This window comes from Rhinatrema bivittatum, chromosome 4 (genome assembly GCF_901001135.1).
Source record: "Rhinatrema bivittatum chromosome 4, aRhiBiv1.1, whole genome shotgun sequence".
Lineage (NCBI taxonomy): Eukaryota > Metazoa > Chordata > Amphibia > Gymnophiona > Rhinatrematidae > Rhinatrema > Rhinatrema bivittatum.
In genome coordinates, this window is record NC_042618.1 from 369091985 (window position 1) to 369116991 (window position 25007).

The 25007-nt window shown below is 39.2% G+C and overlaps 1 protein-coding gene across 5 annotated transcripts in view; it reads left to right on the plus strand.

The window, feature by feature from the left end:
* HDAC11 (histone deacetylase 11) overlaps positions 1–25007 on the plus strand; it is a 154294-nt gene that overhangs the window by 79290 nt on the left and 49997 nt on the right. For all 5 annotated transcript variants that reach the window (XM_029600833.1, XM_029600828.1, XM_029600832.1 and 2 more), the window contains exons 4-5: positions 7273–7389; positions 23970–24012. In XM_029600833.1, coding sequence (XP_029456693.1) covers positions 7273–7389; positions 23970–24012 — 160 coding nt within the window. The remainder of the gene's footprint in view (positions 1–7272; positions 7390–23969; positions 24013–25007) is intronic.

Consider the following 25007-nt stretch of genomic DNA (forward strand, 5'->3'; position numbering starts at 1 on the left):
ATTTTATTTATGTGTTACAGATTAATAGGAGCAGGTCTGTAGTTTTCTGAGATTTCTGTTTATTAAAAGTTTTTATATACCACCTATAATGAAAAATCCATACTAAGTAGTTTGTTGCCATTTAGCCTGTCAGTTTGCTCCAATATATCCTCCAGTATAACAGTGATTTGCTTCAGTTTCTCTGATTCATCACCTTCAAAGAATGGTTCTGTTGTGGGATTCACTTTAAAATCCTCTTCAATAAAGACCACATCGAAAAACTTGTTTTTTTTTTGTGATGGCTTTGTCTTATCCAAGTGCCCCTTTTACCCCGATCATTTACTGGTCCATCTGACTCTCTCGCAAGTCTCTTGCTTTTGATGTACTTGGAAAAAGATTTTATTAGTTTTTGCCTCTGTGGCAAGATCCTTTTCAAATTCTTTTTGGCCTGTTTTTTATTAATGGCTTACATCTACCTTGATAGTTTCTGTGCTCTTTCCTGTTCTTATTTGGACTTTCCATTTTTTAAACGTTGCCTTTTTGGCTTTAATAGCCTCTTTCACAGCATCATTTAATCATGCTGGCAGTATTTGTTCTTCCTATGACCTTTTTTATAGTGTGAACTGCATTTTATCTGGCCTTCCAAGGTGGTATTTTTAAACAAGTCTACACCTCATGCAGATTTTTAACCCTTGCAATTGCCCCTTTTAGTTTCTGACTAATTTTCTGATTTTATCAGTCTCCTTTTTTTTTTTTTTTTAGTTGATTGCTACTACGGTAATTTTGTGTCATTTTCTCTGGTGATTATATTTAATTTAATTGCATTATGGCCACAATTGCCAGGTGGCTCCACCACACCACCATTATCCTTGCACCAGGTCCTGCAGTTTCCTGAAAACTAAGTCTAAAGTAGTTCTTCCCTCCATCCCCCTCACCGTTCGGTTCTAGAACTAGTTACTCAATGAAGTAGTCATGGCATCTAAAAACTTTACATCCTTTGCATCACCCGTTGAATCATTCACCCAGTGAATACTGGGGTAATTGAAATTCCCTGTTATTAACTGTGTTGCCAAAATTATTAGCTTATCTAATCTCTGTTAGCATTTCACAGTCTATTTCATGATCCTGGTCAAGCAGATGATAACATACTCCTACTGTTGTTCTCTTCTCCATCACATGGAATTTCTATCCATAGAGATCCCAGAATGCAGTCGTTTTCCTGTTGAGCTTTTATTCTACTTGGCTCTGACATTCTTAACATACCCCATGCCCTATTCAATCTGCCCTATCATTTTGATATATTTTATACCATATCACCATGTTCTATTTTTATCCTTTTTCCATCAAATCCGTGAGATGCCTATTACCGTATTTTTCGCTTCATAAGACACACTTTTTTCCCCCAAAAGTGGGGGGGAAAATGTCTGTGCAGATCGCCCATCCCGGGGGTGGGTGGGTGGGAACTACTCTGAGTATTTGATATGCAAAGAACAGAGGTGTATATACACTCTGGATAGAATTTTTCCTAAGGGTCTCAATAAAGAACTGGAATGGAACTTTTTCATCTAATTTTTGAATGGCCACTGACGGCTGCAATATGATTGGTTCCCAGGCTTTGCGATCTGATTGGTGCAACTGTTTCGCACCTTTTTTCAGTTGTTTTGTTTAAAACCCCAGTACATCAACCCTCTATGCGCTCCCTGTTTAAACATGATCTTGAAGTATTATGGTATGTCTGTATTCTTTGGTTTTTAAATTCTTGTTATACGTCGGTCTGCATGCCTATTTCTCACATAGTCCATGCTTAATGTGTTTGTTTACAGATTTGCTCTAAAATTCATGTACCTCCCGTCGCAACCTCGGCGAAACACGGGTCCATGTCGGGGACCCATTCAAATTGAAATTATTAAAGCAGTAGAGTTTGCTGCTTGGATACAAATAACAAATAAAAACACAGTTAGAAATTGAACAGACTATGGAATATTTTCTGCACTTGTAGTGTTCTATATAATTGTTGCTAAGTGCAGCGTATGCTCGTGTGTTCTCTGGACTCAGTGCTAGAGACCAGGTAGTCACCATTTTGCTGCTCCTTTTTAAGTTATTATAATAATTGTTTTTTTAAATTTACCTGATTTTGTTTGTTATGGCTACAAAGACATAATGGAGCTCTTATTTCTTTTTAAATTTGACTAATGGCCCGATTTTAAAAGGAAATAGTCCACAAACAAAAATGGAGAGCAACTCTGTGCTCAGCATTCAAGCAACAGACACATTCCTTTTTGATGTTAACAATAGTTTTTATTTTGTACAAAAACTCCACTGTCTTGTAATACACATCAAACTTTAAAAGAGAGGGATGATGGTAAAGAGGTATCACATCTAAAAAATTAAGCAAACAAAATTCTAATAGAATGGGACTGCAAAATGATGGGATTTTAGCTGATACATTAGAGCTAAGAACATTCCTGAAACAGCTTCAGGATGGGGTATACAAGGAGTGCGAAACACGGGGTCCGTGTCGGGGGACCCTTTTAAAGTTTGATGTGTATTACAAGACAGTGGAGTTGCCGTACCAAGTAAAAACTATTGCTAACACAAAAAGGGAATGTGTGTGGACTCTTACTTTTCTCTGCACTCAAATTGTCTGTTGCCGATTTTAAAAGGGCCATGTGCGTGCTGCACGTATTTTACAATGGGTCCGGCCACACACACAACCCTTGTTATGCGCAGAAGTGCCGGATCCTGCAAAAGGGGTAGTGCCATTAGGTGCTGTTCCAGGGAAGTGTGAGCCGGCAACCACACGGAAATTACTTCTGCTCCAGAGGAGCAGAAAGTAGGAAAATAAGAAATTTGGGCATGGGGTAGGTTGAGGGGAAAAGGGAGGAAGGATAGAGTTAGCGGTAGACAAGTTCCAGTCCGCTCCTTAATTGGAGCAGATTCGGAGGGAACTGGGGGAGGCCTGATTGCATTGCCATGCATATTTTGCTAAAATCCCCCCCCCCCCCCCCCCCCCCATTGGCGCAGAGCTGACCACCCATCCGCACATGCACGCATGGATATGAAAATCCGGCGCGCATGTATGCGCAGGACCCGTATTTTTTTAACAAGCCCGCTTAAGCGCACAAGTTGTAAAATCAGTGCATCCATGTGCCTGTAGGTCTTAAAATAGACCCCTAAGTGTTTATTTTGCACATATTTGTCCAAAACACTAGTTGGTTCCTATTTTGTAAATGTTTTCCCTGCCCCCTAGTTGGACAATAGTGTATAAAGGTAGATTTGAGATGGGGTGGGTGGTAAAAACAAGCAAGAAAACAACTCTATCTCACACTCAAGACAGCCAGCTGGTGTGCTTTTTAATTTTATCACACACTCAAACAGTTAGTAATATACTTCAAAACTCAATCACACTCCCAAAAGCAAATAATATAGTTTAAAGCTCAGTCATGTGCCTCTTGGCAAGCAAAATAGTTTCTAATAAACCCCCAGAATGGAAGAAAGAATATTTTTGCAGGCAGGTGTGGGGATCCAGCATTACAGCAGTGAAATGTCGCTGTGAAAGATACAGCCTCAGTTTTGGTGTAGATGTCATACGGGCATCGTATATGGTGAAAGAGAGCTGTTTTGAGCTGGCGCCATATACGGAGGACACGGGGATTCAGCATTGCGGAATGCTGTATGAAAAGATAAGGAAAGGCTCTGATTAAATTTCAGTTGGGCACCACACATAGTAGAAGTGGTGATAAAGGCAAAATTTGAAAGGACATTATGTATGTATTTGAAATGAAAAAATGTCGGCTGGACTATTAAGGTGCTACAGCGATGTTGCAAGATAAAAGCGAAGTTGAGAATTTTTGAAGAAGAACATTAATGTGAATTGTGGCTTGCAAGTGGGAAGTTTTGTCACAACAAAAGTGATTTAAAATATGGGATTGAAGGATGAGTTTTAAGTTATTTGAATCGATTGAATGGATGTGTGAGTGGGTTTAAACAATGTGTGTGTGGGTTTAAACAATGTATAAAAAAAGAGCACATGTGACCTTTTTATAATGTTTTTTTATTATGTTGTGTGATTAAAATATTGTGTTAATAAGTACAAGAATTGTGGATGTCAGTTTAATTAGTTGTAGAGTAATAAGGTAACATTGGAGACTGTCCTCCATTCTGGGGGTTTATTAGAAATTGATTAAAGACAGTCTGAGCATGCGGGATTTTGGGCAGTTTGAAGCAAAATAGTTTAACAAGTTAGACATACCTCAGTTTTTAATCCATTGCAAAGTCCTAATCTCACTACCTCCTTGCTTCAGCACCAACTCCCTGAAGAATCAAATAACATAGATGACTGTTCTGTAAAATAATTATCATTTTGTTCTCTATATCATGGTAATTCACAAAATGTTACATATTCTTTTCAATTTAGATTCCATTAATGCAAAACTGAAATCTCTTGGTAATGCATGTTTTCAGTTCCACCCAGGACCTCACCTTAAAATCAGGTATTTCATGAATCATCGCCTTAAATGCATTAAAAATAAGTTGTTATATTATTTATTGTCTAGAGTAGTGGATGGAAAAAGAAACATCTTAACTTTGTTTCTTCTAATACATTTCTGATCATTGCTTGACCCCCAACAATTGTCACTGAAAAAGAAAGTGTAAAAAAAATTAGCATAAAAGATAAAACTAGGAGAAGTTTTGTAAAACTGAAGAACAAAATGGAAAGCCTTGTTTAGAAATCAAGACTGGCTAAAAACACTTCAAATGTATGGGCATTAATAGAGTTATTAAAAAAAAAAAAAAAGGTTGAAATGATGTCTTCTGTGATATGCTAATATCATTTGCAATTGGTTTTACTCTACTAACAGAGAACTTGATATCTGGGATAGAGTTGGTTCCTCTGCATTATTTTCAACCCAGTCCTCGAACACTCCCTAATCCAGTGGTTCTCAACCTTTTTTTCTATCAGGACACACCTGAGAGATGATGCTTACATGTGAAAACACATGATGCTTACACACTAACACATGACTGCTATTAATCGTTGACTTAGGGAATGGCCCAGTATCCTGTTTCCAATTGAGGGCAAACTTTTCACAGGAACCTGGCAAGTACCCAAACACCAAGAAGATGCCATGCTACTGATGCAATTAATAGCAGTGGCTATTACCTAAGTAAACCTGATTAATAGCAGTTAATGGACTTCTCCTCCAAGAACTTATCCAAACCTTTTTTAACCCAATTGCACTAACCACATCCTCTGGCAACAAATTCCAGAGCTTAATTGTCCGTTGAGTGAAAAAGATTTTTCTCTGATTAGTCTTAAATGTGCTACTTGCTAACTTCATTGAATGCCCCCTGGTCCTTCTATAATCTGAAAGTGTAAATAACTGATTCACATCTACTCATTCAAGGCCTCTCATAATCTTAAAGACCTCTATCATATCCTCCCTCAGCCATCTCTTCTCCAAGCTGAACAGCCCTAACCTCTTCAGCCTTTCCTCATAGGGAAGCTGTTCCATTCCCTTTATCAATTTGGTTGTCCTTCTCTTTACCTTCTCCATCACAACTATATCTTTTTTGAGATGCGGCGACCAGAATTGTACACAGTATTCAAGATGTGGTCTCACCATGGAGCGATACAGAGGCATTATGACATTTTCTGTTTTAGTAACCATTCCCTTCCTAATAATTCCTAACATTCTGTTTGCTTTTTTGTCTGCTGCAGCACTCCAAGCTGACGATTTCAAAGTATTATCCACTATGATGTTTAGATCTTTTTCCTGGGTGGTAGCTCCTAATATGGAACCTAACATCGTGTAACTGCAACAAGGGTTATTTTTCCCTATATACAACACCTTGCACTTGTCCACATTAAATTTCATCTGCTATTTGGATGCCTAATCTTTCAGTCTTGCAAGGTCCTCCTCTACTGTATCACAATCCGCTTGTGATTTAACTACTCTGAATAATTTTGTATTATCCACAAATTTGATAACCTTGCTCGTCATATTCCTTTCCAGATCATTTATAAATATATTGAAAAGCACTGGTCCAAGTACAGATCCCTGGGGCACTCCACTCTTTACCCTTTTCCACTGAGAAAATTGACCATTTAATCCTACTCTCTGTTTTGCTGTCTTTTAACCAGTTTGTAATCCACGAAAGGACATCGCCTCCTATCCCATGTCTTTTTAGTTTTCTTAGAAGCCTCTCATGAGGGACTCTGTCAAACGCCTTATGAAAATCCAAATACACTACATCTACTGGTTCACCTTTATCCACATATTTATTAACCCCTTCAAAAAAATGAAGCAGATTTGTTAGGCAAGACTTCCCTTGGGTAGATCCATGTTGACTATGTTCCATTAAACCGTGTTTTTCTATATGTTCTAAAATTTTGATCTTTAGAGTAGTTTCCACTATTTTAACCGGCACTGAAGTCGGGCTCACTGGTCTATAGTTTCCCGGATTGCCCCTGGAGCCCTTTTTAAACATTGGGGTTACATTGGCCACTCTCCAGTCTTCAGGTACAATAGACTATTTTAATGATAGGTTACAAATTTTAACTAATAGATCAGAAATTTCATTTTTTAGTTCCTTCAGTACCCTAGGATGCATACCATCCAGTCCAGGTGATTTGCTACTCTTTAGTTTGTCAATCTGGCCTACTATATCTTCCAGGCTCAAAGTGATTTGGTTCAGTTTGTCTGACTCATCACCCTTGAAAACCATCTCCAGAACTGGTATCTCCCCAACATCCTCATTAGTAAACACAGAAGCAAAGAATTCATTTAGTCTTTCTGCAATGGCCTTATCTTCCCTAAGAGCCTCTTTAACCCCTCAGTCATCTAACGGTCCAACTGACTTCCTCACAGGTTTCTTGCTTTGGATATATATTTTAAAGTTTTTATTATGAGTTTTTGCCTCTATGGCCAACTTCATTTCAAATTCTCTCTTCGCCTGTCTTATTAATGTTTTACACTTAACTTGGCAATGCTTATGTTTTATCCTATTTTCTTCAGATGGATCCTTCTTCCAATTTTTGAAGGATTTTTTTTGGCTAAAATAGCCTCTTTCACCTCACCTTTTAACCATGCCGGTAATCGTTTTGCCTTCCTTCCACCTTTCTTAATCCATGGAATACATCTGGACTGCATGTCTAGGATTGTATTTTTTCTGTGCCAAAAAAAATTTTCAGACTGCTAATATAGTAGAATTGGAAATATTTGAAATGGGGAAAAAGTTAATGCAGAAGCAATGTAGGATAATATACAATATTGTTTCTTTTTTCCATAGTGGTCGTTTGTAGTGGCTACAATCACTGAAATTCCGCCAGTTCTCTTTCTACCTAATTTCTTTGTTCAAAGAAAAGTACTGAAGCCTCTGAGAACCCAGACAGGAGGGACAATCATGGTAAGAAAAGTATGAACCTAAAAATTACCTTTTGTATTTCTGCCATGTTTCTTGTGTCTCATTGTTGCTTTTCTTTTCAGGTAATAGAATTTTGTTTTTGATCTAGCAGCTTCCTCCTCTTCATTTGATCTGCTAGCCGTATTGGAACCAGTTCCTACTTAGCAAATCTGATGTTTTTCCCCATTTTTAGCTTACTCACATGTAGTCCAGTTATGACAACAATAATCCTCTACCAGCTATCCTATTTTGGAGCCTAATATGTATGATCATGAACCTGACCATTAGGTGTCATTGGTGTGCAGTGTTTGAGTCCTTTTTGAGTAGTAACATAGCCTTAGTTTCAGCTGGTTTGAGGCATGAGAACCAGATCCTGGAATCGAATAAAGTGATTTAGAATAAGAAAAAAAAAATGGATTGCTGTAAGGTGAAGTTGCAGAGAAAGACATATTGGCCAGAAATTTAAACCTTATCGTTAATCTCTTTCGTAGGATGGAACCTTGCGATAATATATTACCAATATGTGTATAAATCTATCCTACAGGGAAGGCAGAATCTACTCTTGGAAAAATGAAACAAGGCTAGCTTGGTGGTTTAGCAGCAGAGGTGTACGCTGACATGCAGAGAGACTAGATTCCCAGTGCAGGACTCTGTACCCTGTGTTGTCTGGGACTGAGGATGTCACGGAGGCAGCATTCACAGCCCCTGCCCAGAGGGGAGGGGGAAGCCTTGGCTATCACTTAGTGGCAACATCTAGTACCAGACTCAGGTGCTTGGCTTAGACCCATCGCCACAATGGATGGCCTAAATAAGGGAGAGAGATATAAAATAAGGGTAAAGGAATGAAAGTTCCCAGCTCTGCTTCCGTTTTAAGCTGGGAGAATAAAGGAGTAGGAGGAAATTATTGGGGGGAAAAAATAGAATTTTATTTAGCATGATTTATTACCCACTTCCCTGATATAAAATTGCCCGAGGCAGTATACAAAGTAAAATACATAATTTCATTAAAATATAAAACCAATCATATGTAACATAAATTAAAACATACATCATATCATTGTTATAATATACAGTATACTGCTTCAGTCCCATTCCCATCATCTTCATCCTCCCACTGAAAGGATCAACTATGTCTGAGAGAATAACCATGTTTTTACCTTTTTTCAGAAGGTCTATTAATTGGCTTCTAGCCTAACATCAGCTGGCAATGATTTCCGCAATACAGGGGCAATGGTAGAAAATGCCCTAGATCATAATCAAATATGTCTAAATTCTTTGAAAGATGGAACTACTAATAAAGCCCCCTGATTTGATTTTAATTGATATCTGGGAACATACCATTTCAGTTTCTTAATCAGGTAATCTGGATCCATTCCTTTGAATATCCAAAAGATCAATGTCAAAATCTTAAACTGGACACGTAATTTTATAGGTAGACAATGAGGTACTGGTAGGATCAAAGTCCTATGTGAAACCCCCATAACTAACCGGGCCACTGTTGGTTTAGTTTATTGCAGCCTTTGCATAAGTCTTTCTTGAAGGCCCATATAAAGGCCATTGCAGTAATCCAATTGGGAAGTAATTAGAGCTTGAATCACTATTTTAAATCTGAAATCTCCAAAGCAGAATGAAGTTTTCTATTTTCAGCTTATATTGCACAAGTCAGCTGTGATATCTGATAAAAAACTAGAATCCAGCCTAACTCCTGGATTCCTTACCTCTGCTGATGAGGTTACATTTTCTAAACTGACCTCAATAGCCAGAGGCAAAAAATCCATTCTAGGGCCCCTAAACCCAACAATACTGTCTTTTTCGTATTCAATTTTAATTTGTTCTTCAGAAACCAGTTAGATATAACTACCAAATTAATTTCAATTTAGAATCATTCTTGTTCAATTGGAACCCGAAGGTATCACGATTTGGATGTTATCTGCATAGGTATATGTTCACAAATTAAGGAAGCAAAATAAAGTTCCCAAAGGTTACAGAAAAACATTAAACAGAAGAGGGGGATAAAGAGGACACCTGTGGAACACCACATGTGAAAGTTAAGTAGCAGAAAAAGCACACATCGCACAAACCTTAGAGGTCCTTCCACGCAAAAAGGTTAAACAGCATAAAGTTGTACCTGTTATCCCCAAAGCAGAACATCTATCTAAAAGAACAGCGTGATTCACTCGATCAAATGCTGAAGAAAGGTCCAGCAAAATCAAAAGAATTTGTTGATCCCATGTAGCAAACAAAAAAAAAGAAATTACAAACAGAAATTAAAACCCTCTCTGTATTGTGTCCTTTCTGGAATCCCACATGGTTCGGATCAAATCCACAAGACTCCTCTAAAAAGTCAACTGTAACGAAACAGTCTTCTCCAAAACCTTTGCCAGAAAGGGATATTGGACACTGGTTCTGTAATTAGAACACACAGATGAATCCAGCATAATTTTCTTCAAAACCGGAATAACAGATGTTCAGAAAAACTGAAGGTACTAAACCTTGAGACAGAGAATTAATTATTCTAAGAGAGAATATCAAAATATCATGTGGAAAATTCTTGACCAAATTCATCAAACAAAGATCCAGATGGCAAAAAGTAGCTTTTGTGCCCTTCAGTAATTGCTAAATTCAAATAAAGAAAGAGATCTATAATCCTCCAACTTTATAATATCTATTTCAGCATCTCCAGGAGTTACTACACTCAGTGTTAACAAATTCCCACCTAATAAAACTGTATTCTCTTTATCCAAATCAACATTTAAAGCATCAGTTTTAGATGAGAAAAAATAGCAAATTTTAGACTTCTTTCAAATCCCTACCTCCAATCACCTCACCTCCAGCAATTTGCTTGAATAGAGACATCTCCTTTGGTCTGTTCTGTGTGTTTTTTCTTTCTTAGCCATATCTTTATTATAAAGATTAGCCAAAGTGTGGCATTTTTAGATTTAATCCATCTACCTCCTAATCTTCTCACCTTCTTTTTCAATGCCCTCAACTCTTCTGTAAATCAACAAGGAGCTTTCCTTCTTTTTATTCCTCAGTAACTTGAATGGTGCAATTTGGTCAAAGATTTCTGTCACTATCTGATTCCATTTATCTATCAAAATCTCACAAGAATCAACTACTAAAAATTTTTTATACAAATTTTCATGAAACTCACTTTTGTCAATTTTCTCTTTCTTTTGACAGTTATTCCAAGAGATTATACTTTTATGAGTAATTTCAAAGAATCCAAGAAGCCCTAAATAATTCAACTACAGTACTGGTCTTGATCCCAGCATTTGAACCCTACAATTCTTCACTTAAGGAACTTAGTATTTGTTTAAAGTCTTACTTATGCCCATGTTTGTGTGTAGGGAAATCCACCAATAAATGCAAATCCAAAGAAGTACTAAAACTCAGAGCTAAAACACAAGTAACATCACAATGTAAATTAAAATCCTAAAACCAGCAAACAAGAACATTTCACAACCTTTTCAGAAATAAAATCAACCAGGTAAAACCTTTTGGTTTTTTTCTGGGTGATGGATGCCATCCAGGAATTGATTAATCTGGAATGGCATGCCCTAGAGGCATATTTTAAAGGGGATCGGACATTGGAAGGCCTGTACCCCCTGGATCTGGCTATGAGAGAGCATTTGCGTTTCCCAAAGTGGATGCTCTGGTATTTACCATGCCTAAAAAGATGACTAACTCCGTAGAGGGAGGAGCGGCATTGAAGGATGTACATGATAGGATTGAGGCTATTCTTAAGCAAGCTTTTGAGGTAGTGGGAATAAATGTACAGATTGCTTCCTGTTGCACCCTAGTGGTGAGATCTTATCTGCTTCTCTCTCAGGAGGTTGATGAGTCTGGAGGGAATTCTAGAGCGGTTAGGGAGCCTGCTGCCGCCTTTTTAGCAGACGCAGGCTGCAATTTGGTCTGGACCTCAGCCAGAGGAGTGGCTTCAGTGATAGTAGCCAGGCTTCAACTCTTTGCGAAATTGGTCAGCTGAGACAGCTTTCAAAGCCAACCTTGCCAAGATGCCCTTTAAAGGCTCGCTCTTGTTTGGGAGCGAGTTGGAGAAACTGGACAGTAAGTAGGGAGAGTCCTCCGGTGCCTCAGTTCCTGGACGATAAGAAACTGTTACAGCGCCCCTTTGGTATGAGGGGTCGTTTCCGGGCTTCCAGGTGTTTTTCATTCCTATAGAGGGATGACCTTTCAGCGGACTTGGCCTTTCGGTAGGTCCCATTCTTTTCGTCCCCGGCAGCCTAAGAGAGGAGCGGGCTCGGGTGGTGGACCTTCCCGAGCTTCCCAATGAAGGTTTGCCAACCCACCTTCCAGAACAGGAAATAGGGGGATGTCACTCTCTCTTTTATTGGTGGTGGATCGAGATCACATCGGACCAATGGGTCCTGGAGGTGATACACAAAGGGGTAGGCACTGGAAGTTCGTAGTATTCCTTGGGACGAGTTATTAGTGTCCCCTTGCCACTCCCCACAGAAGAAGCAGGCAGTGGAGTTCATGCTTCAAAGGCTCCTGAGATTGAGGGCTGTGGTTTTGGTGTCCATGTCTCAAGAGAATATGGGGCGATATTCCATTAATTTTGATGTGCCCAAAAAAGAGGGCTCCTTTCATCCCATCTTGGATCTCAAGAAGGTCAACCTTCACTTGAAGGTGACTAATTTTCAAATGGAAACCTTATGCTCTGTAATAATGGCAGTGCAGTCGGGGAAATTTCTGATCTCCTTGGATCCGTCAGAGGGTTACCTTCGTATTCCCATCCAATTGGAACATCAATGCTGTCTACGCTTTGCGGTGTTGTTGCACTATTACTAGTTTTGGGCGCCGCCTTTTGGTCTAGCCACTGCTCTCAGTACATTTTGATAGATTATGGTGGTGGTAGTGGTGGCCTTGCAAAAAGAAGGAATCCTGGTGCCACCCGTATTTGGATGACTGGCTGATTTGAGCCAAGTGTCAGAAAGAGAATTGCCTAATGACACACAAGGTGATCTCCTTATTGCAGGAGCTCGGTTGGGTGGTGAACTTGACTAAGAGTAATCTTCAACCATCCCAGTCATTGGAGTATCTAGGGGTCCGGTTTGATACGGGACAGAACAGACTTTTCTTACCGGAAGTTCAGATCTAGAGATTGATGTCTCAAGTGCGTCAGTTGATGAATACCATATGCCCGATGATGTGGTCCTACCGACGGGTACTCAACTTGATGGCAGCTACCCTGGAAGTCGTGCCGTCGGAACCCACGGTCTCAGGATTATGCGGTTCGACTCCACTTGCCGATGGAAAATCTGCTCTTGCCTCCAATGCTGGTTGCAGGAGTATCATCTGAGAAAGGGAGTTCCTTTGTCCTCTCCAACTTGGTTGGTACTCACAAAAGATCCAAGTCTCCATGGTTGAGGAGTTAACATCCCAGGGGTGCTGGAATGTTGAAGAGTCCCACTGGAACGTCAATCGCCTGGAGGCCCGCGCGGTATGGCTGGTGTGCTTGTAGTTCAGCCACAGGCTGCGGAATCAAGCGGTTTGCATGATGTTGGTAGCCTATATCAATCACCAGGGAGGAACCAAGATCCAGGGATAAGGTCAGGGATGCAGAGGAGTTTTGCTTTTTGCGCTCCTTGAATGTTAAGCGTCAACAGTTGCTTTTGAAGAGAATACTGGGAGGCTGGGGTCACTGCAGGGTGTGTGATGTCATCCAGCCCAGCGTCGAGCCGGTAAACTGCACCATTCCACTTGGCATCGCCCACCGAAGGGGCGCGACAAAGGGGCACTCCCCTTTGTGCACCCCTTCGTGCAACCCTTGGTGCTCCCTTTTTTTGTTTTTTTTCTTTTTAACTTCTATGTTTCTTCCACTTTTGTTTACCTTTCTCTTTTTTCATAGTTGTTTATCCCTTGTTAGCAATTTTCATTGTTATTAATGTTAAATGTATTTGACAAAGGTAACTTTTTTTTCCTGCATCTCCTGTTTTAATGTAAACCAGTATGATTTGTATATTATACAAGAATGTCGGTATATAAAAATTAAAAATAAATAAATAAATATATATTGTGACATCAGCTTGCTCGGTCTCCCATCTGTCTACACTAAAGAAAACAAAATTTCTCCATTTCCAAAGCCATCTTCAGGCATTCAGTAAAGCAAAAGATAGTAATGATTGACCATCCTCCAAATTCTTCCCTACAGAAAAATGAGTCAATTCCTGAAACTTTTTAAAAATATTTTCTGAGAACCCGAAAAAAAAAGTGGAATACATTTCTTGCCCCATTATTAAAGGAATATGACTAACCATCAATAAGTCCAATTTAAGCTGACGTTAAAACAAAACTCTGCTCTGTCGACGGCCCTCCCTGGGCCCTTCATCTCACCTTGGCTCGCACCTAAGGTGAGATGGCTGTAAAGTTTGCGGTCAGGCAAACTTTAAAGCTGGTGGGAGATGTCAGCATATAGTGTTTGGGATCTTCTTCATCACTTTGGAGGCAGAATCTGAGCTCTAGGTACCTGGTTTACTTCAGACAGGAGTTATTAGACCGGTGCTGTGGCTATCAATGGTAATGACATACTCTAAAAGTACACTACAACCACTTTCAGAAGCAGGTATCAGCAATAATAGTTGTTCTCATAACGGCCAGACAAGCTTCAAAGCCAGACTAGTACTTTTATGATTAGGGCTTCTGCTCCTCGCTGTTTATAAATTGCAAATTTAGGTATTTATATTTCAGGCAATTAATTAGGTGTGTTTGACCGGTACTAAAAAATAGGTGTTTATCAGTGTTTCAATGGCACAAATTAAAATTTTTAGAGCATTTTTTGGTGGATTCAGTTTAATAAGGCACAAATAAAATTTATCTTCAAATGTTTTAAACTTAAGTTAAAAGTTTCAAAATGCAGTTTCACAGTGCTGAAGAGGATGTTGGAATGTGTGTGCATGGGGGACACTGGAAGTGAGGTGAGGTGGGGTGGGCGCGGGCAGAGATGATCTATGTGGCTATCTTGGATTTGTGTGGCTGGATGGGATCCTCCTTATTACACTCCCTTCCCCTCTCGCTTCTTCACTCAACCTTTCCTGTTGGCTCCTCCTGCATTGCCTATTCTAAGGTCAGCGGAGCTTGGACTCCCCACCAATCACTCCTCCTGTAGTGCCTCTTTATTTGAGCCCACAGGACTTGGGCACCCCGTCAGCCTGCTGCTCCTGTGGTGCCTCTTCTACAGCCGGCAGAGCTTGGAATACTCACTGGCCTACTGTGATGACATCATCCCAACCACCACCCTGCTGTTCTTGTGCCTCTTCGACTTATTCGAACAGCAGGGTTGTGGTTGGATGAGGTCATCTCAGCTCCAGCAGGTAAGAACCAAAAAACCCAATTTCCCCATAGGGGGTGTCTTGTCTTAGGATTTTTTGGTTTTATTTATGATAAAGAGGGTTAAGCTTGACAGGCTGTTGGCTCATAAACTTTGGGCACAATATTCTATAAACTGCATGAGATTATAACCAAAAATATCTGCAAAGCCTCTAGAAATATTTGTAACAGGTTGTATATTTAGAATATCAAGGCCGTAATGAAGATATAGAAATGAACTTGAGGAGTTTACTAAGTAAGAGAATCTGAGATGAGGATGTCTATTTAATCTAAACTCCCATAATTCTTTTAGAAATTGAGATGCCATTTAAAGTTACGATAATAAGGAAAAACCTGGATGAGTGTGTTTCCCCCCCCCCCCCCCCCTTACTTTCTATAAAAAGTTCTCTGCCTGGCTAGAGCTATTTCTGAATGAGATGTTTTATGTTGACCTTGGCAATGCCTTCCTGCCTAAGATAATGATGAATGCAGAAATACCGATTTTTTTGGTGGCCCAGCCACTAACTTGACAGAGTAACTTTTGTTTTGGTAACAGTAATTTAAGCCCACAAGGTCAAAGAGCATCAGGCCTTAGTAACGTATCCATCTTAAACTAAATTTCATCACAAAAGGGTGCTATTGTCCACACAGCCTAAGTTGCTGCCTAAGGTCATGGTGAACGTCTACCTTAATCCGTCACTCATCCCTCCAGCAATTTTTCCAGGATCAGATGCCAGCAAAGGTAGAAAAGCCCTGCACACTGTTGAAACTTTAAAAATCAGCTTCAAGGTGCTGCCCCAAGAACACATAGAGGTCCAAATTTAATACAAACAAATTCAAGTTTATTATTTAATATTGAAAGCCAATAATATAAGACCTCTGGAAGACCCAGAGTGAGAGCCTCATGTTTTTAAAACTCTCCCTGCATGTCTTAGCGTTTGTCAGTGAGTGCTGACTTTTTATAGGTAAAAACATACAATGATCCCTAATAGGACTTCATAGAGTATCAGGTACCATGTGTCCTGTGTCCAAAATCAGACAACCTATGTCTGAGATTCCCTGGTCCCGCCTCCCATATTGAGATCCAATTAGGCCTAGCGGATACCCACTTGTCTGCTGATTACTTTCGGTAGTCCTTTGTTCTGGCAGTCTTTCCGGTCTTTTGATCAGACTCTTAATCTCATGGGGATATCCAGTTACACTGGGCCCCTCAAGTCGAGACAGTATTCTGTGAGAACATGGCCTGGTCCATGTGTTCATTGTGACCTCATGACACTCCATCATATCTGAATAGGTATGAATTCATTTCAGATGTCTCCCAGAAGCCATTCAAGCTCGGGTCAGTCTGAGTTCCTTGTATGCCAGAAGTTTGTTAGGCCAGAGACAGAAAAGGATTCTTGATAAGCTGAGTGAACCAAAGTCTGAGCCAGAGTCTTCATGTTAGGCTTCCCATATCTCAACACTTTGCCCTGTAAGAGAAGCCCTTGCCTTCTACTTGGAGCTGTTTCTTTTTGCCCCATTGAATCTGAGATTGCTGTATTGAAGAGAATAATTGGAGAGCAGCTTGTATATCCTTCACATGTGCCCAAGCAGGTCTGACCTTAGGCCATGTTATGGCCATGGCTACTTTGGTAGTTCATCTAATGTCATCCTCTGTAGAAATATGCAAAGAAGCAACACGGAGTTTAATCCACACAGTAACATCCTATTCTTGTTTAAGATACTGATTCCTGACATGACAGTAGGTTTGGGAAGTCTGTTCTTCAATGTCTTCAGCTACCCCTGAGGCCCATTTCTATAAAATACGGTTGTCTTCGTGTTAAAAAATATTTGTAAAAAATGTGAGTTCTAACGCTTCAAAGAATTGACCTGCCCTTTTACACTTTTTTGTTGATGACATTAAATTAGATAACCCTTGTATCCATTAAGATTCGTCCTGCAAACAAAGAATGCTAGTTAACCTTTCAACAGGCATTTTGAAATATCAAAAGGGGAAATGGTATTGTTTCAAGTAAATTGTCAAATCAGGAGCATGTAAGTTTAGTTTTGACATGCACATTTGCTTATCTTCAATGCTTGAAACGTATGTTGGTTTTGAACTGCTCAAAAATCAATGGAATTATTTATACATAAAAATATAAGATTGCCAGTATTAAGTGTGGGCTGTGTTCAGTAAAGATTTTTTCTTTTGGCACAGCATAAGATACCCAATTGTAATGTGCATTTATCAACCTGAATGAAGAACACATTAGCATGTAATCATTAGAAATCTCTTTTAGGGTTTACTTATGCCAACAAAATGAGGACTGTGAAACTCCTTGAAGCAAGTAATGACATTACCTAAGTTCTGAAAAGAAAATAATTACAAATTAGGCCATTTAGTTAGCTTTTAAGTAGTAAAAATGAGACACTGGTATCATATTAATGTTGCCTCTTTCCTTTCACATTATGCAGTAGTCTTTTTTGAAACGGCACCATCCAAGAGGATTCGGCTATTAGCAGTTCTTAACCTCACCTCTTTGTGAGTCACCGGTATCGAGCAAGGAATAAATAGTCGTGCCTGTTATTTTCTCCCAGAGGACTTCTAGGTCATCCGTATTTAAATTGATTTTTTAAAAATGATCTCCTTGCTTAGAATGGACCTGATTGATGTCCCAAACAGTTTAAAATTGATAGCTGCCACACTTAATATTCAGGGAGCTATATATGATATTTATTTCTGAAATTTATAAAATACAATGTAAAACATTTTTCTGACTTACACTGGTAGCTTTCATTAGATACCAGCAATAGGTCACGATGAGACTTGAAGATTGTAAGTAATAATTTCAACAGTGATGACCAGGGACATTTGTGTTTGCCACTGTGATGCATTATGTTCTGGCACTTTATATTGAGTTCTGCCTTAGTATTTTTTCATATTAGTTATTGAACTGAATAAGCTTTCCCTTTGGCTAGTCTCCCTGGTACCAGTCTAGCTTTTAACTACATTTTAACAAAAATAACTGCTGAACATTTGACAGATTTGCTCAGTTATACAATAATACAAAATGGCAGCGAAGATAAGGGACATCCCAAAGCTGCCACTGCACACAGACATATGCCACCACCTAATCATCCTACATATCAACATCCTATTTGATCAGTCCCCCAGTCAAACTTCTTGACTGGGGGACTGATGGTGTGAGGAGTAGATCTTATCATCTGCAATGGTCACAGACACCTCCCTCATTGCAAATTTCACAATAAAGAAACTGTTTTGATCTTCCACAACACCAATAAGTGTTTTTTCCCTTGGCTAGTCCAAAAGTAATTTAAGCACTGGGCACAGATTGGGCTGTTGTCTGTGTGGAGACATCCACTGTGTCATGTTTGTTATATACTGGAAGTTGGTTTTCTTCTCATTTGACAAGCAGGCATGGATTAGCATTGAACTGATCCCGACCCAGCTCTCAGAGCTCAGTACAAGTATTAATGAACGTGCTATGGAGTTCTGCACATGCATGCCATCTCATGAGCCCCTCAGTCTTTTTTCATCTGAGCTACCACACAAACGTGTCAGTCTGGTCTCTCAAAATGTTTTCTGCTTTTTGGGCCTAGCAGCCTTGTCTGCCTCATTACTTTTTCAGTGGTGTGCCACAGGGATCAATCTTTGGTCCGGTTCTGTTTAACATTTTTAAAAAAATGGAATTGTAGAATGGCTGTCAAGAAAGATTTGCCTTTATGCAGATAATACCAAAATATGCAACATGATGGATACCCTAGAAGGTGTGGAAAACCTGAGGAGGCATCTAGTGAAGTGTGAGAAATGGTCTAGACTCCGGCAGTTGAGATTTAATGCTAAAAAATGCGAGGTCATGTATTTGGGTTACAAAAGCCCAATAGAGCAGTACAGTATTGAGGGAGAAGATCTTCTGTGCACAAAACACGAGCAGGATCTGGGGGTGATCGCATCTGTTGATCTTAAGATGGCCAAACAGGTAGATAAGGTTGGGTGTATAGAGAGGAACAGCCAGCAGGAAGGGGACGGTGATGATATCTCTATAAATCTTTAGTGAGACCTCATTTGGTATACTGTGTACATTTCTGCAGACCAGACGTTCAAAATGATATAAACCAAATAAAGTCAGTTCAAAGGGCAGTTACTGAAATGGTCAATATTTTTAAAATAAAGTATATGAGGCAGACAAAGATCTAAACATGTATAACATGGAGGACAAGAACAGGGAAGATATGATAGAAACATTTCAATAACTCTAAATGAACAGGAGGCAGGCTTCTTTCAGTGGAAAGGCTGTAGAAAGAGGTCATGGGATGAGGGTGCAAGGGGATCAAAGGAGTCATCTAAGGAAATATTTCTTTATAGATAGGGTGGTCAATGCATGGAATATCCTCCCTGTGGAGGTAATAGAAATGAGTAAAGGCTGAAGAGGTTAGAGCTGTTCAGCTTGGAGAAGAGACGGCTGAGGGGGGATATGATAGAGGTCTTTAAGGTCATGAGAGGTCTTGAACGAGTAAATGTGAATCGGTTATTTACACTTTCAAATAATAGAAGGACTAGGGGGCATTCCGTGAAGTTAGCAAGTAGCACATTTAAGACTAATCGGAGAAAATTCTTTTTCATTCATCGCACAATAAAGCTCTGGAATTTGTTGCCAGAGGATGTGGTTAGTGCAGTTAGTATAGTTGGGTTCAAAAAAGGTTTGGATAGGTTCTTGGAGGAGAAGTCCATTAACGACTATTATTCAAGTTTACTTAGGGAATAGCCACTGCTATTAATTGCATCAATAGCATGGGATCTTCTTAGTGTTTGGGTAATTGCCAGGTTCTTGTGGCCTGGTTTGGCCTCTGTTGGAAACAGGATGCTGGGCTTGATGGACCCTTGGTCTGACCCAGCATGGCAATTTCTTATGTTCTTGTGAGGATATTATCTGAATTTGTGTGCACGAGGCAAGCACAGGGGATGGGGATGAGGACGGAGAATATAAAGTTGAGCAAGAGATGTGGATAGGCAGACTAGCAATGTCTTATGGCCTTTATCTGCTGTCATGTTCTAAGTTTCTATGATTAGTTTAGTAGAAAACTGATAATACAGTATACTTTTGTATGCAGTATAGTAACATTTTTACAATGTCCTGGTTTATTTAGGCCTATCATCATTTTTTTCTTAATCAACCGTTCTGCTTTAATTGCTGTTAAAACTCAGGTATTCATAGCCTATTATATAGAATTGGAATCATGAAAGCATTTTATAGCAGTTTGTAATTACCACATTCTTGTTGGAATCCAATAGGAAACAAAAACTATCAATCTCAAGATTGTATCCTATCATAAAGAAAAGCTAACGAGCTAATTAGCAAGAAAAATGGTAGCTACCATAAGGGCTTATTAATACTGGCCATACTTTTTCCTTTGCTTTTTGTTGAAGCTTTTCATTGCTTGAGTTACTCCAGCAAAAAGTTATTTTTTGCTTGTTTGTTCACCCATAGTCAGAGAAAAGAGAGGCATTTTTTTGGAAATCAAGCTTTTAATATTTCCTGATTTCAATTTGTTTTTATTTTAATTTTTTATGTCATAATATGTTTGTTTTAATTTTGTTTTATGTTCTTGAAGTTTATTTATGTCTGTAAGTTATTTTAGATAGAATTGTTTGTATTGTATTATTTTTGATTCACTTTGATTTATTAGTAAAGTGGTCAATCAAGTTAATAAACGAAACCTACTAAACAAAATTCTCCCTTTCATCCAGAAGGATGCTTACACACCATTCCCATTCATTCCTCCCACTTTCATTACCTGCAATTTTACAGTGAACTCCTCCCAATATCAGTACAAAGCGATGCTCCCATTCAGTTTCTTAGCAGCACCAAGGGTCTTCGCCAATGCCTTCCTGTAATAGTGGCGCTTCTGTGGTGTCAGGGCATCCTGAATTAAAATAATCCTTCTCCCTTACCTAGACAACTGACTTGTGACGGACAACGCCAAAGAAGGTGTGGTAACATCCCTGCAAAAGGTAGTATAACTGCTGCAATTGATAGGTTCCTAGTGAATTTTGAGAAATCAACTCTGATTACCTCCTGGAAAATCAAATTAACTAGTGTGGATATATTCTCTACTGGAGAGGGTTTTCCTCCCATCAGGCCAGGTGGATGCTCTCAAACCCTCATGTACAAATAGTTGATTATGGATCAGTCAATGACCAGAGAAGTTCTAGTCATTCTGAGCCACATGGTGGCAGTGATTCACATAGTTTCACTAACCTGCCTTCACAAATGGCTCCTGCAGTGGGGCCTCTACTTCCAATGAGACCAGCTCACTCAACTCTTGTCAACCAGAGTGAAACAGGATTTACCCTCATGGCTAAATTCCTACATCCTTCAGGAAGGATCCCGACTCCATCTACTTCCTCACCAAATCATGTTGATAGATGTATCCACCAGAGATTGGGGGCCATATGGGACCCTTTCAGACTGAGGAATATGGTCATTCATGGAAAGACAGTTTCAAAGCAGCCTCCTAGAACTGAGAGCGATCAGATATGCTCACTTGCTTCTTCCAGGGAAAGAATATTCTCCTTCAAACAGACAACCAAGTAGTCATGATCTTTGTGAAGAACCAAGGAGGCACAGGGTCATGGACTCTTTGCCATGAAGTGATAAAGATATGCAAATGGGTATGCAAACATCAGGTTGTCTTGCAAGTGACCTACCTTCCAGGGATCTCCAACATGTTAGCAGACAACCTCAACAGAGGTTTTGATCAGTCAAATGGTCTCTATTGTAGTCAGCAGCTGACAGACTATTCAGTCTATGGGGTCTCCCAGCAATCAACCTGTTTGCATCAGGACAAAACAAGAAACTGGAAAAGTTTTGCTTTATTCTTCCAAGTGACCTCTGATCAGATCAGGATGTTTTTCTGCTTGATTGGAATGCAGATCTCTTGCATGCTTTTCCACTGATAGAATGGTGCAAAAAGTACTTAGACTAGGCTCATCTGATCTTCACAACTCCAGCATGGCCCAGACAAGTATGGTTCACGTATGTAGTATAGCTGTCCAGCAGTCCTCCAATTCTTCTTGGATCAGATCCATCTTTGTTAACTCAAGAATAGGGAAGCCTATTTCATTTGAATTTTTCCTCACTCAGCTTGATGGCTTGGATGTCAAATGCCCAATAATTGCTGAATTGTCTTTACCCAAAGAAATTGAGGTCATTTTAGTGTCTGCCAGAAAACTATCAACTAGCAAATCCTGTAGGTTAAAATGAAGAAGATTGTCCATATGGCATTAACACAATACCTTGTATGTGTTCGCATGCAGACCCAAAGAGTTACTGAACTATTTGCTTATGATTTAGGTCTGACTACATCTTAGTGCCATAGTGTTTTACCATGCTCAAATCGAGGGCAAGCCCATCTTAGCTCATCCATTAGTTTCCATGCTCAAGAAAGTCTTATGACATACTAAATCTCTAGATGTGTAAAAGTATCAAAAAAATATCAATTTTTTATGTTTTTGTAAAAATCAGTGTTTCATTGTATAAACAAAACGCACTTCACTCTGTGTGTTCAGTACTGGGAGATGAAAATAACAATGTAACTTTCAAAGAATATCCAAAGTAAATCTCTGCTTAACTTCTTCCTTCAATTCTCAACGTTGCAATATTTCGGAAGGAACTACACCTTCCTTCCTCAGGGGGAATATTAATATTCCATGAAGAACAAAAACAGCCCGGTATTTTAATATGAAAGTCAGTGGAAAACAAAATTTTCATGCACCACTTGCTGTGGACGCTGTCACTGCCAGTGGTGCGTTCTTCAATTTTTTGACAACTTAATATAATTCTGTGATTTCTCAGCGTTTCTTCTTGCTGCATTGCGGCGTCCATAGCAAGTGGTGCATGAAAGTTTCGTTTTCAACTGCAGTTTCTCTTCAAAACTTAGTGACTTTCAAGTTAAAATACCGGGCTCTCTTACAAAAACATTAAATATTGATATTTTATGATACTTTGTTACACATATGGACTATGAAGTGAGATCTTTATTTTTTGACATAGATATTATTCTTACACTTTGGGGTTTTTTGATTACTATACTAAATCTCCAGTCGTAAAAACCACCTGGCATCTAAAGATGGTTCTGGCACAACTGAGGAAGCTGCCATATGAACCATTGGAGTCTGCTTCTCTCAAATCACTAACGTGGAAAGTAATATTCCTGTACTAATAACCTCAGCCACAAGAGTTGGCAAGCAAGTTCAACAACTCCCTTATACACAATTCTTCCACAAGAGTGCTCTGCACTCACCCCAAAAAAGTATCTGCTTTTCATATTAATCAAGCCATCATTTTGCCTACTTCTTCCTGAAGCCACAAATACATATGAAGGTGAGAAAGCCCTTCATACCTTGGCTTACTACAAAAGAAGAAATAAGAGGCGACTAACCAGTTTATTGAGGCTTGAGCTTTCAAGGTCAAAGTCCTCTTCGTCAGATGGATGAAGGTGGATACAGGAGGTGGATTTAAATCTATATGATGGTGGATGTGTGTGTGTGTGTCGGGGGGGGGGGGGGTAGATTATAGAACAAAGAGAAGGCACTGAATAAGGCAAGACAGGGTGTGAAAAGAGAGTTGTTAGGATTATAGTTCAGGCCTACTGACAACTGATATAAGGGTGAAAAGACAGGATGTTCTGAAAAGTTGTTATAGATATCTGTAGTGTGCCAAGAAGCCATTGTCTCTGCTGAGACCTAAGGTGGTGGTGGTAAGTTTTTTTGATGTACTACCCTTCATGCCATTGATAATATTTGGTCATCTATCTGTCACAACAGCTGTCCAAAACAACATGGTGCTTAACACTGTTTAATAAACCCCCTAGGTTTATTGGTCATTCCTGGTTTTTTTCTTTTTTTTTTTTCTTGAAATGTAGATCTGGCCTTTATTAATTAAAGGCCATTGCTATTAAATGAGGTAATAAAACCTTTCCATGAATATATAATAGTGTTCTATACTTAATTGTTTACTGTTTTCCATTACCATGTAGTTGGTATTTGTCATTTCATAGTAAATTTTAATTTTGTATTTATGCTGCTGCTTACTTGCAAAAAATAATGCTACCTGGTAGAAATGTTTTTAAATCCAACTTAAATGTTTCATGGCAGTATTAGTTTTATGAGCTGGATGTTCATTCCTTTGTATATTTTAAATTATTGAATACAAATGTTCACGCTTGAAACTAATTATATATATTTTTATAAGGCAGGAAAACTTGCCATGGATAGAGGTTGGGCAATCAATGTGGGTAAGTACTTTAAAAAGACTTTTGTCTCTTGGTATTTAACAACACACATCATTTTATAAGGCTATAATATAAGTAAAAATTTTCTGATAGTAAAATGTAGCTTTCACACATCTATGTGGAGAGTTCAGTTTAGTGAAAGGTTTCAGTGCTGAATTCATTAATTATCAGGTCAATATTCAGAGAGTCTGTAAATATGTTAAGTTATCCAGGTAAGATTATGTGTGTAACTTTATCCAGATATTCAGCACAATTTACCAGGATAAATCTGTTGCTAAAGTTATGCGCATAACTCTAGCGGAATAGCTTTAAGATAAGTATGTTTTGGCCACACATAACATGTGTAATTGGAGAAGGTACAGAGAAGGGCAACCAAAATGATAAAGGGGATGGAACAGCTCCCCTATGAGGAAAGGCTGAAGAGGTTAGGGCTGTTCAGCTTGGAGAAGAGACGGCTGAGGGGGGATATCATAGAGGTCTTTAAGATCATGAGAGGTCTTGAACGAGTAGATGTGACTCGGTTATTTACACTTTCGAATAATAGAAGGACTAGGGGGCATTCCATGAAGTTAGCAAGTAGCACATTTAAGACTAATCGGAGAAAATTCTTTTTCACTCAACGCACAATAAATCTCTGGAATTTGTTGCCAGAGGATGTGGTTAGTGCAGTTAGTGTAGCTGGGTTCAAAAAGGTTTTGGATAAGTTCTTGGAAGAGAAGTCCATTAACTGCTATTAATCAATTTACTTAGGGAATAGCCACTGCTATTAATTGCATCAGTGGCATGGGTTCTTCTAGTGTTTGGGTAATTGCCAGGTTCTTGTGGCCTGGTTTGGCCTCTGTTGGAAACAGGATGCTGGGCTTGATGGACCCTTGGTCTGACCCAGCATGGCAATTTCTTATGTTCTTATGTTCTTATGTAGCAGAACAGTGCTCACTGGCCATAGTTTAGCCCCACACCTGGAAAAACCTCCAGTGTGGATAAATTTTGTGCACACA